Genomic DNA, 13,761 nt, shown 5'->3' with positions numbered 1-13,761 from the left:
CTTTGGCAAGTTCACAGTGAGAGGTGGCTCCTTATCCCCCCAAAGGGTTCACAATCAACAGATGAAAAGCTGCAGAATACCTGCTCGGCACCGGGTTCTTTGGAAAGCCACAATGAAAGCCTCCATGGGGTAGCCTAGTACAGTGGTACCTCGGGTTAAGAACTTAATTCGTTCTGGAGGTCCGCTCTTAACCTGAAACTGCTCTTAACCTGAAGCACCACTTTAGCTAATGGGGCCTCCCACTGCCGCTGTGCCGCCACCACGCGATTTCTCTTCTCATCCTGAAGCAAAGTTCTTAACCCAAGGTACTATTACTGGGTTAGCGGAGTCTGTAACCTGAAGCGTCTGTAACCTGAAGCATCTGTAACCCGAGGTACCACTGTATATGCCATGCATGTGCAGCAGGCTCTCTCCCAAACCACAGAGCCACACCAAGAATGGACAGACATCACTAAGAAACAGGCCCCAGGTACCTGAGAAACCACCTCCTTCCCTATAGACTACTATAGTGGTACCTCGGGTTACAGACGCTTCAGGTTACAGACGCTTCAGGTTACAGATGCTTCAGGTTACAGACTCCGCTAACCCAGAAATAGTGCCTTGGGTTAAGAACTTTGCTTCAGGATGAGAACAGAAATCATGCAGCGGTGGCAGGCCCCATTAGCTAAAGTGGTGTCTCAGGTTAAGAACAGTTTCAGGTTAAGAACAGACCTCCAGAACAAATTAAGTTCTTAACCCAAGGTACCACTGTACACAACCTTTCCAATCTGAGAGTAGCCATTTACAGGTACAAGCCACAATTGCCAGCACAATGTTAATTTAAGACTGCAGGATAAAGAAGACAACACCACACCATTGAGTGGTGGCCTTTACTGCATTGAGTGCAGTGTGCTTTTAACACAGGAATAGACAACATGGGCTAACCCTCTCCGTAAGCTACTGTTGGGACTCCATCCAGAATTGGCCAAGGGTCAGGGATGGCAGAGTTGCAGCCCGACCAAATCCGGGTGCCGCACACTGACTGCTACCCCTGTTTTACGGTTACAAAAGCTTTAGATCTACCGTATTTTTCGCTCTATAACACGCTCCCAACCATAACACGCACATAGTTTTTAGAGGAGGAAAACAAGAAAAAAAATATTCTAAACAAAACAGTGGATGTATGATTTTTGTGGTTCATGCTGTGGTCACAGACATGTGATCTAACGATGAGTTTGGGGTAGCCCAATGCAAAAATCCTGAGGATCCATGTGGATCCGTGCTTTGTAACCACGTGAATGAAGGAACTGTCAGTAATGTATGGTATCTCCAATACAGTGATGAAGGAAGAGGGGGGGAGCTCGCACTTGTCCTAGGCAAAGCAGCCAACTCCTATAGGCCTAGGTGCCTTCACCCCCTCCATTAAATATTTGAGGGAGTCATCCTCCCCCCATGCTGATGGGCATTGCCATTCATATAAGGTACCAGTGTGCATGCACTTTGTCTTGAGATCATTGCAGTCTGTGAGATGGGGCTTACCTGTACCTGCCCCCCCCCCCAATATTTTATTGAAATTGGAAGAGGGAGGGAGGGAGGGAGGGAAGAGAGATGGAGAGCTCACATTTGTCCTAGGCAAAGCAGCTAACTCCTATGGGCCTAGGTGCCTTCACCCCCCCATTAAATATTTGAGGGAGTCATCCCCCATCCCCCATTGTGGTATGTGAGTGGGGCTTACCTGGCTGTCTCCCCAATATTTTTTGAAGCTGGAAGGAGGGAGGGAGGGAGGGAGGGAGGGAGGGAGGGAAGGAAGAGAGAGGGGGAACTCACATTTGTGCAGCTGCCTTGCCTCGAACTGAAGCAAAAAGAGGAGGAGATGCAGGGACACGAGCCTTGTAAGCTGCTTTGTTTGAATTTACCGGTGAGGTGCTGGGGGAGGGACGGAAGGGGATGCCCTCTTTGTCCCTCCTTCCAGCTCATTGTAAAGAAAGCAGAGTAAGAGCCACTTACATGTGTGTAAGGGAGAGCCATAGAGCAGGCAGACAGGAGGGAGAGAGGCTGTCTCCCTTCTCCCACCTTGGCTTTTACAGCTGCAGGCAGCTCTTGCCGGCTTCCAAGCTGCCTCCCTTCTCCCACCTCGCTAAAAAGCCATAGAGCAGGCAGACAGGAGGGAGAGAGGCTGTCTCCCTTCTCCCACCTTGGCTTTTACAGCTGCAGGCAGCTCTTGCCGGCTTCCAAGCTGCCTCCCTTCTCCCACCTCCCCAAAAAGCCATAGAGCAGGCAGACAGGAGGGAGAGAGGCTGTCTCCCGACACTCAGCTGTTGCTCAGCTGTTGCCGGCTTCTCAGGGAGCCAAGCGGAGGAAAAGAGGCTGCCGAACAGCCAGCAAGAGCGGCTCCTCCTGCCTGCATTCGCTCCATAACACGCACACACATTTCCCTTTACTTTTTAAGGGGGGAAAACTGCGTGTTATGGTGCGAAAAGTACGGTAGTTCCTTGTAGGAGTTTTCTACAGTTTTGGAGAGACAAGTGCTCACTTAATAAACAGGCCAATGTGGGTTTGGGGTCTTGGGAGAGCAGTGTCGGAGGAGATGATTCATCTGAATAGATGATTCATTTGTCAGAGATGATAGTTTTGACAGTACAGTTCCTAAGATCACCATCAAATGGAGTAGAAGGGGTTTTTTTTGCAAAGTCTAATCTCAGTTTATATAAAAGACTCGCTGCTCAAGAGCTCTAAAAGGCAGTGTGAACAGAACAGACACAAAACTGCATTACAAAGTTAGCACCTCATAAGTCCTGAGGACTTCAGCATCCTTCACATTCATCTCTGCCCACTTCCCATCAGGCAAGTTAGCAGTCCTCGGGTTATGCGGAGAATTTAAAAACCAGCAAAGCTTGCCTACAGACATTTCTGGATTCAAAAAGTGGAGCCATGGTGTTCCACATGACCTCCTCTCCCCCTAATACCCCCCCCCTTTTAATGTACCCATTTCTCTTTTCCAACTTCTACCTCTACATGATGAGGCCTATAGATCTGCTTCTGTATGAAATTTCTGATTTAGTTCTGTACCTGATATTTCATGCCCCAAGATGAAGCTACGTATGGCTCTGTGGCCGAGAAACATGTTCCACTTACATGTCTGATGCAACCTTAACAATTCAGATTGCACCGAGGAGATTGAAACGGGATGGTTTGCACACTCACATCAAACCATAATTAAAAAGAAACAGTGGCTCAATGTGAACATGCATGCTTTTGCCACGTGAACAATTTTACTATAAATGTATGGAATGTTTTCTTTTGATTTTTCCAAGCGTTCTGAAGTTGCTCAGGCTACTTTCGTAAGGGCCAGGATCAAAAGTGATGCGTGCATACAGCAGGAACCGAGAGCCCAGAGTCAACAAATGTTGTGGCTCCATCATCCCTGATCACTGAGCATGCTGGCCAGTGCTGATGGGAGTTGGAATATAGCAACATCAACCAGGAAGACACAGATTTGCCACCCCCAGTGTACAGCTGGAGCTTTGCTAACGCTTTCTGCCTCACAGCATTCTATTTTCTGCCTCACATGCAGATACCCCCCCCCCTTCCCCATTGCCAAGGGAGTTTGTCTTCCTCAAGTGTGAGCATGCACACAGATATTGCCAGGTGCTACAAGTTCTCTTCACTGTCTTCCTCTCTTTTCAACATATATAAATAAATACACAATCTAACGAGATTCAGATCTCGGTACATCAATGGGCTTTGGAAACAAGTAGCCAAAACAAAATTATCAAAATAAAGATAAAACCAACAGTTATATACATGCGGCAGGTAGGCTTGCCTAAAGAGAGAGGTTTTTAGCAGGCCTTGTAAACTGTACAACCAAGGCGACTGCCTAGGCAGAGAGTTCAAGAAGGTTAAGCTACTTGGGTGCTATTCAGAGAAATCATTCCAACAGCACAAGGATTTTTGGCTGTGCAATGGAACTTCCCCTCGCCTTCCTCTTCCCACAAGCCTCCAAAATCTGTCCTCCCAGATTTCTCCAAGCCCTTCCGAGCAGATTTGGGGAAGGTGCAGTGCATGTGTGTAGAAAATGGGGGGGAGGGGGGGAATAGTGGTGCAATTGACTTCTGACAGGCAAACAGAGTGCGAACAAAACTGAGTGTATGGGAGGGGGGCTCGTTTAATTTCACTGCACACAGGTGGTGTAGTGACAATAAAGGTTTTTTATTTATTTTATTTAAAAGCGGAGGGAGTTATGTTGAGTATGCAGAAATCTCTATGCTTCCTTTCAAACTTCTCAATCATTCCAATCTACCCTCTCTTCCCCATCCCCCATATGCTGCTCCTCACAATATTTGCTCTAGGCAGGTACAACCTTTTGCTTACACCTAAGGTTGCCCTCTGTACTCCTCTCTCCCAAATCCCTTCTCCCTAGCAGAGTCCTTCCTACATTACAATTGCTCCTCCACCTAACACTGAATGTTATTATTACACTGAAGTGCCTCCCTGAGACACATCTGGTCGCTTCATTTTGCTCTGCTTTCCTCCCAAACATGCCCCATTTCTACCTTGAGCCTGCAAGCCTGGGGGCAGGCCGCTTGACTTGCAATTTTCGTCCCTAGTGATTTCAGGGATCGTCATCATCTATCTTCGGAACGCGGGTGGCACTGTGGGTTAAACCACAGAGCCTAGGACTTGCCAATCAGAAGGTCGGTGGTTCGAATCCCCGCAACGGGGTGAACTCGCGTTGCTTGGTCCCTGCTCCTGCCAACCTAGCAGTTCAAAAGCACATAAAAGTGCAAGTAGATAAATAGGTACCGCTCCGGCGGGAAGGTAAATGGCGTTTCCGTGCGCTGCTCTGGTTTGCCAGAAGCGGCTTAGTCATGCTGGCCACATGACCCGGAAGCTGCACGCCGGCTCCCTCGGCCAATAAAGCGAGATGAGCGCTGCAACCCCAGAGTTGGCCACGACTGGACCTAATGGTCAGGGGTCCCTTTACCTTTACCATCATCTATCTTATTCTTAACCATTTGCTAATAGGAAGAAAGAGCAATCCAAAGTGTCTGCACAGAACTGAAATCTGAATAGGAGATGCTTAGATTTTACATAAAGCTGCAGGTTAGGGACCCAGGGCTACGACTGCAAGAATTACAGTACTGTGGTGCATGCCTACCCAGCTGAAATGGGATTGGTTACCCTGCTGCTACTTTTCTAGGGCCTTCAAGGCCAAGACAGAATCTTAAAACATGCAGGTTTCTTTTTTTTTTTTAAGAAGTCACAAATCCTCTTGACTGCAGAGGCATATTTTAATAGGCAATGGCACATTTGGAATGTATTTCTCGGTGTCAAACAAGATACCCACCCCTAATTTTTACAGTTTTTATGTATGCGATTTTCTCAGCTTATGCTAGAAAACCTTGAGTTAAGAATTTATCAGAACCCAGGAGATAAATTTAGATACAAGACACAACACAGCAGAGAAACTGATTGTGTTGGAGTAACAATAATTTTCAGCAAAGAGGAACAATGGTCCATAGAGATACTAAGAAAGACGCAAATGCTTTCTGATTTAGGAACAAGATATAAAATGCTAGCTTTTTTTAAATCAACAGGTATAAGCAAAGTTAACCAGATCTTTAGAACAGCAATATGATTTTTCTTTGTAAATGCCACCTATATTTATCGTTTGGCACTTCAAAGCTCAAAATGTACAAAATTTATAAGGAATAATAGCATTTATAACACAAATCACCATACCTTCTTTATTTCAGTGACAATTATAGCAGTTAAGTAAAGTAGAACAGTATTAGCCCCATAGGTTAGGGCAGCAACTAAGGTTGAGACTTACCTAAGACCATCTTGTGAATTCATGAAGAGGGATTCTAAACTGAGGTGGTTATGGTAGAAACTGAAGCAGAACACTTCTGGCTCTGCCCACCACTTGTCCCCCTAGGGCAGGCATGTCCAACAGGTAGAGCTTAACAACATTGCCCCTGCTGAACCCCTAAAAAGGGGCCTTTCCTCCTCCCTAAAAAAAGCTTAATAACTTACCCCAAGAAAGGGGGTAGATCACTACCAGTTTTTAACTCTGTGAGTAGATTGCAGTCTCTTGGGAGTTGGCCACCCCTGACCTAGGGTATCCAACATCTGGAGGGCTCCAGATGTTGGATGTGTTCATCCAACAATGAACAAATATTCTTGTTGTGCTACCACAGATAACTCTGATCTCATGGCAATGCTACCATACGGATCCAGTCATTGCTAGGGCTAAGAAACTGAGATCATCCTCTGAGGCTCTTCTTCCTGTGCCTTCCCCACGAGAGGTCCGGAGGGAAGCAACATCAGAGCAGGCCTTTTCTGCAGTGGCTCCCCATTTGTAGAATGCGCTCCCTAGGGAGGTTCGGCTGGTGCCTTCATTATACACCTTTAGGAGCCAGGCAAAAATGTTCCTCTTCAACCAGGTCTTTGGCTGATAGACATCGGGTGCCCTTTTAAATGTGTTGTGTGTTATCAGTTTGTTTTTGTTCAGATAGATAGATAGATAGATAGATAGATAGATAGTAATTTTATGTTGTGGTTGTTTTATGTTGTGAACCGCCCTGAAATCTACAGATAAAGGGTAATATACCAATTTAATGAACAAGAAACAACTGAACTGTTCATACAGCTTCTGATGAAGGAGACTTCTCCAAAACGCATTGGGCTAAATAAACAGTGCATTACCAGAAGAGCTGGAGATTGCCTTCTTCTTGTTGCCATTTCTTTGATGCTTGCTCCCTCTTCCTGCCCCCCAACCCTGCTTAAAAACAAAAGAATTCCTTCTGGACCTAGCTTCACCCAATCCAACATGCTTTTCCAGTGGCCCAATAACCAGCAGGCAGCACAACAGAATGGGCCAGCGATACACCAGAGGACCTTGGTGTGCTTTTCTGCCTGTCCCTGCCTTACATTACATATACCTCTCAAACAGAGCATTCTCTCGATGCTGCAGGACTACACCTCCCATCATTCCAGACCACTGGTCGGGCAGGCTGGGCCAGCTCCACTTTGGCGGCCACCACATTGGCTACCCCTGTGCTAAAGACACTTATTTCCCCAAGGAGAACCTACCTAATAGAACATATTAGTGGTAGGTTCCTTCTCCCATATGGTATCCAATTTACAGTGTTTTCAGCAGGCGTGCTAGCCCCAGAACGAGACTTTAAACATGATTATTGTGAATTGTTACCTTCATCAAAGTCGGCGTCATCCTCTGTATGCTGGGGAAATGGAAAGCAGTTGGTGATTTCGAGCCTGTCTTCCACCACTAGCCCCAGCAGCACACCCTGGACCACTTCATTGCCCTGGCCTTCTTCCTGGTAATGCTTGATGATCTTCAGCACTACCTGAAAATACAGATTCGAAGAGCCTCATTTAGAACAGATCATTCGGTTCAACTAGCAGGTAGTTTCCCAAGAAATACAGGGGACAGAGCCAAACATGAATAATTGAAGCATTCCACTGCTCAAAGTTTGACACCACGTCCAGACAATCTAAATATACTAATAAAATTAAGAAGAATAAGAGCAGGTCCAGGAGATATGAATCAAAGTGATGTCAAGAAATCCCGTGTACTTTGTCCTGCATACTTGCTCAAAACAAGAATAAAGTAGAGGATTTGAAATTTCATTTTTACCTTAACTATAGGGTTAGGAAATGGACTTGCTTTAATGGAAAAGCAACACAGAAATATAACATGTCAACTGCATGGAGATCAGTCCTCACGAGGGTCAAGGAATCTAGCAAAGGTAATCATAGCGAGAGCAGATTTTCTTTTCTGGAAAGCCAACTCAAGAGTCACATATTCTGCTCAAGCTGAACTAATTGCCAAGCGGAAGAGCAGGTTTCATTAAGTATTTTTTTGATGAGGATTAACCTTCTGCTCAAATACCCTGTTAAATGAAACAGGCAATTGGTATGCAACCCTGTCATAGGATGCGCTTGTGCATTCCCATAGAAGTGATGTCACTTTCCCAGTCATGGCCACCAATCACTGAAGTAGTCTCAACATTAAGCATTTTGTGCCTGGCTATCGGCCACTTGCAACCAAGTGAAGATGTCCAGGGGCCAGGATGACACCTGAAGTCTCCACCACCTGGAGGGGCATGCCTGCTGATCCTTGGATCCTGGCTGTTTTCACACACTAGCAACAAATCCTGTAGAATTCTATCCATTATATTTTATCTGCACGATCAGAATGAATTTCAGGAACCAAAAGGTCATATTGAAAAATACGACTTTCAAGCCATCTGACCCCAAAATGGCAACTAGGCATTCTGTTTTGGCAACTGCAATCTTGGTTTAACAAGCCATTTGGCGCCTAGTTTATGTATCTGAGTTTTTAACACTGCTCACACAGCTAGCAAATTCTGGAAACAGAGTTCAGCTGAACGTGAAGTAAACAGCCCCTGTAGCCTGAGAGTCAGAGGTGATGGATGCCTGCCAGAGTGTTCTCCCAATCTCAGCTTATCCCTAGAACTCTCCTATGAGGTTCATACAATTTCTTATTAATTGCCCCAGCCCCTGCACTGGTGGCATGCGTTTTAAATCAGCTAAATTACAACTTTCAACTTAAACTGGAGCCTTATGCTTGGAATTAATTTAGCAGAGCCATCTAACCCCCCCTCCCCCCCAAAAAAACAGTAGGGGCAACACAAACTGATCCTGTTACATGACATAACTGGGAACAGTGAACTTGCCTAGTGAGAAGGATGGCAGCAGGAGGCTCCAACCCATCATTTTCACTCGGATTATTTATTTATTATTTATGGAATTTCTACAACACCCTTCATCCGAGCATCGCAGGGCGATTTACAAGATAAAAACCACAAAAATGCATACCATTGTAACAAACAAAGGCAATAACCTCCCCCCACCCAAGTAGATGTCTGCATAAAGCAGCAGTAGGAACCCTGTGGCCATCTAGATGTTGTTGACTACAATGCCCATCGTCGCCACTGGTTATGCTCGCTGAGACTGATGGATCATGGGGGTCCAAGATCATCTGACAAGCCACAGGATCACCAGCCCTGGCATAAAGGACAATGTGTGAACATACTTGAATCAAATCGGGAGGCAACATGATCCTGGAAGTTAACAGTACTGTACGCATGTCATGAAGAAATGAGTTTTGCTCCCTCTCTCCTAACGCTGTAACTCACGAATGTTGGAAGATTTAGGACAAAAGAAAGCACTTCTCCGCACAGTGCATCAACAGGAATTGGCTCCCACAAGAGGCAGTCCACCAATTTGGACGGCTTGAAAAGAGGATTAAAGAAATCCCTGGAAAGTAAGACTATCAATGGCTACTAGCTCCACTAGTTCGACCTCCACTTTTGGAGGCAGTCATGCTTCTGAATAACAGTAGCTGGAAACCCCAGGAGGGGAGAGTGATGTGGCGCTCAGGTCCTGTTTGTGGGATTCCCACAGGCATTTGGTTGGCCGCTGTGAGAGCAGGATGCCCGAACTAGGTGGGCCATTGGGTTGATTCATCAGGGATATTCGTACGTTCAAGCAGCTGTCCCAGAACTGGCTCCCTGCCTAGGGACCCCACCGCAGCCCCGTTGTTCAAGGATGACGCTTCCTGGCTTGTGTAGTGAGACAACCAAGGCTGCTCCATGCAGCCGAACCTGGAGAAATGGCCTCTGGCTTGAGCCGTATGCATCACAGCGCCAGCCAATGAGCTGCAGTGGTGGTCCCCACAGAGGCACGAAATGCATATGGGTGGTGGGAGGAATAGCTAAAAGGGGGAAAGCATCTCCTCGTTGCTTCGCCCCTGCCCAGAAGTTTTTTGCAAGTCCCCACTTGCAAGCTATCTAACATTGCAACATGACAGCGGCAAGACATTTTTACATTCTCCAAGCTGCATCGCCATCAATCACTTTTACGCTCCCTTTGTAAGTGCCTAGGTCTGCAGGAAATAAAGCTATTGAGCTTTGTACCTTTACAACATGTGCTATTAATCTTGTGTAAGCAGCACTGAAGGCTTATTGATCTGTCAAAGAAACCAGGTACGCAGACGGAAGGCCTGGAGCATTCTTTTTTTCTTTAAGGGCATCCGTGTCCTTAACAGGGCACCGCCATGGCCTGTGAGACCAAGCACAGGCTCTTACAATCCTTAGGGTGGTTTGACCAAAATGAAGTTTAAGGTTTTGAAAAGCAGTGCCGAAAGCGGCTGATCTAAATGTGGAGTGCCATTGTACCCGTTCCACGAGGCAAGTTTATTGCCATGGAAACTGCCGAACAATTCCACTGTAGAAACATTTCTGAAACAGGTGCCCTGAGATGCCAATTCTCCGAGCTCCAGAGAATGCGGGCGCTCAATACCGTTACACTGCAACCATCAGGGCACAGTAATAAAATCCAAGGATTTCCTAGCCGAGCTGTTGGTGGTTCTTTCTCCCCTTTCAACCTTAAACAAAACAGGTTCAGAGTTTGTATTGTTTTAAAAAAACAACTTGTGATGGCTTTCTTTAATCAATGGATCACTTTTTAAATTCCACCTTTCTTCCAAGGAACTCATGTTGACAGACATGGTTCTCCCCCTTCAACCCTCCATATTTTATCCTTTCAACAAACATGCGATGTCAATTCAGCTGGGAGATAAGCCTCCCATCCACTCCAGAATATCCCAGCACATGTTATCACTGAATATTTCAGGGTACAGTATCTAAAAAGCCAGATACAGATAGGTAGCCGTGTTGGTCTGCCATAGTCAAAACAAAAAAAATTCCTTCCAGTAGCACCTTAAAGACCAACTAAGTTAGTTCTTGGTATGAGCTTTCGTGTGTATCTGAAGAAGTGTCCATGCACACGAAAGCTCATACCAAGAACTAACTTAGTTGGTCTTTAAGGTGCTACTGGAAGGAATTTTTTTTGTTTTAAAAAACCAGAATGAGCCTCGTGGCAGAACGGGGATTGCACCTGTTTTCCTTGGTCCCAGTCCAGTACTCTATCCAAGGGGTGGAGACTCTATGGTCCTCCAGATGTTGCTTGACTCCAACTCTCATCAACCTCTGACAGCATAACCAATAATCACGGATGAGGGGAACTGGAGTCCAACACCTGGAGGTTCTTCACCCTCCATTATCCACTACACCATACTGGCTGTCCAAAACAGATGACAAAAATACAGTCTCTCTGATAACGTATTCTCAAACATGAGAATATGAGACTCCTTAAACTTTGGGGGGTGGGTCCTATTTTATTCTCCAAGACTTAGACTCTAAATTTTAGAAACACAATAAAGAAATGAGCATATAGTAAAACCAACACTTAGTATACAGCTAAGGGAAGACAAACAAGGAGGGACAGAGTCAAATGGGAAACCCAGTACAGTGGTACCTCGGGTTACATACGCTTCAGGTTACAGACTCTGCTAACCCAGAAATAGTACCTCGGGTTAAGAACTTTGCTTCAGGATGAGAACAGAAATCATGCTCTGGCGGCGCGGCAGCAGCGGGAGGCCCCATTAGCTAAAGTGGTGCTTCAGGTTAAGAACGGACCTCCGGAACAAATTAAGTACTTAATCCGAGGTATACCACTGTAAGTGTTTTTATAAAGGACAGCCAACGTTAAAGGGCTAGGGAAGGTTGAGCCTCGCAAAAATAATTATTTCTCATGTTGCTTCTTGTTTTCCTGTTTGGATCATGACTTTCCCACCAGCTGCTGGAGGAAAAAGGTGAGTTGGATCAGGAGGAGGAACAACACCTACTGTCACAATGAAAAGTACATTCACAACAGAAATTCCAAAAGTGATTGGGATACAGCCTATTTCTGTACCCAGAAACTATCTCCTGGCAGGGCTACAGCTATGGAAGAGGAGAAACCATACAAACATATGATTTTAAAAAGAGGAGTCCCCAAATGCATGTTTCAGTTAAAGGTGGATCCCTTGACTGAAAACATTGAAGGCTACTGGCCTAGAGGGCTTTAAGCTCTACCAAGGAGTAGGTCAATGAAGCACCAAGTTTCTTAAGAAGCAGGTGTCCATAAACTAAGAGTTCCTGGGTTACCAGCAGTGCCTAGAAATGCAATTCTAGCAGGAAAAGCTTCTACCAAATTCTGCCTGAAGCATTAACAAGAAGCTGAAAAAACAGAGGCAGAGTATGTTTCTTTCAAAACAGAATCAGGCTGCATCCTATGCCAGGACACGACAGCAGTGTCCTACAACAGGCCCATATGCTGCCTTCCTCCCAGTTGGAGGGCTTCCATCTTCCTTCACAGTCTCACCCTCAAACCAATGGATTCAAACTCTAAGAAAGGAGACTCCAAATAAATATCAGGAAGAACATTTCTGACAGGAGAACGGACTCCCTCGGGAGGTTGTGGCTTCTCCTCCATTGGAAGTTTTTAAGCAGAGGTTGAATAAGCTATCTGTCATGGTTCCTGTATTGCAGAAGGTTGGACAATGACAAATGGGGAGTCATTCCACACCCACAATGCCACAACTTTTTCCTGCAAGATTAGGGGTTCCAAGGTTGAACCTGTGTCCTCCTTCAGCACTGGATGCCCAACTTAAAAAAAAAAAATTAAACACAGTAATATACTGCTTTCCTGATTTATTTTTATTTTTTACACCACTGCAGCTACAGTGGTACCTGAGGTTACAAACACCTCAGGTTACAAACACTTCGGGTTACAGACTCCGCTAACCCGGAAGTAGTACCTCGGGTTAAGAACTTTACCTCAGGATGAGAACAGAAATTACGCGCCGGCAGCGGGTGGCCCCATTAGCTAATGTGGTACCTCAAGTTAAGAATGGTTTCAGGTTAAGAATAGACCTCCGGAACGAATGAAGTTCGTAACCAGAGGTACCACTGTACCTCCGCTCACAGAACACGACTTCACATTCCTCTCCTTCCCCTGTGACCCTCCAGAGAATAGTTTGGAGGCACATTGTGGGGCAAGAAAGCTGCAGGGAGGAGGAGAAAGGATGAAATCCTGTTACATGAGCAGTGGTCTGCTTGCGCTACGTTGGGTTCCACCCTTACCTCTAAAAACCGATACCTAATATATTGTCACTCCAGTCCTAGTCCTACCTGGCAGCCCATTCTCATCACCCACATATTTATTACATATGAGAGTAGATTCACCTAGTGGATTTGCAGTTAAGTCAAGGCATGAACTGAAACCTTCCTAGTCCAACCCCTGAACTGCTATGCTACATCATCCAAGGGCAGAAAGTGGAAAGTTCTTTCCTACTCAGCTTATATCATCAGGCAACCCAAGCCTCTGTTTTCTGATGCACTCAAGACACATCAAAATTAAGCTAGGGACAAGGTGACATCCCTGTCCCATACTGTGAGAAGCCAACACCTCACTATTTCATAACATACATGGAATTTTAAACATACCGCATAATTTGCTTTTTGGAAACTTTAGAACTGCTATTTCGTCTTCAACAGTCTTCTGTTGAGTAACTAAGAATCAGAATTTCAGCTGACAGCTGTACACTGAGATGTGTTCTGCTACCCTACTGAAATACCAGCCTTCAGTTATTATTATTTTTTGCTGTACTCATGAGCTGCTTACTACTGCCATCTGTGCATAAAAGCACTACTCTTCAGGCTTCAGCTCCCAGCAGTCACATGTGTGAATATTTTGAGATGACAGCCAAGTGCAGCAGCAGTTAACCTCATCATCATTCAACAAGCCATTTTTCACATGGATTTGAGCTGAATTTCTACTGTCGTTTTGAATTTAGAGGAAAGAGCCTGCAGGGAGGGGGCCGGGAAGCATTCTACATATAATCTGGCC

The 13,761-nt window shown here is 45.6% G+C and overlaps 1 protein-coding gene across 1 annotated transcript in view; it reads right to left on the bottom strand.

Moving 5' to 3' along the window:
* Positions 1-13,761, bottom strand: part of EIF3H (eukaryotic translation initiation factor 3 subunit H) — a 71,319-nt gene that overhangs the window by 49,779 nt on the left and 7,779 nt on the right. The window contains exon 2 of the mRNA XM_028736257.2: positions 7,193-7,349. Within this exon, the coding sequence (XP_028592090.1) occupies positions 7,193-7,349 (157 nt within the window). The remainder of the gene's footprint in view (positions 1-7,192; positions 7,350-13,761) is intronic.

Source organism: Podarcis muralis, chromosome 8, assembly GCF_964188315.1.
Source record: "Podarcis muralis chromosome 8, rPodMur119.hap1.1, whole genome shotgun sequence".
Lineage (NCBI taxonomy): Eukaryota > Metazoa > Chordata > Lepidosauria > Squamata > Lacertidae > Podarcis > Podarcis muralis.
This window is presented reverse-complemented; position numbering and strand designations above follow the sequence as displayed.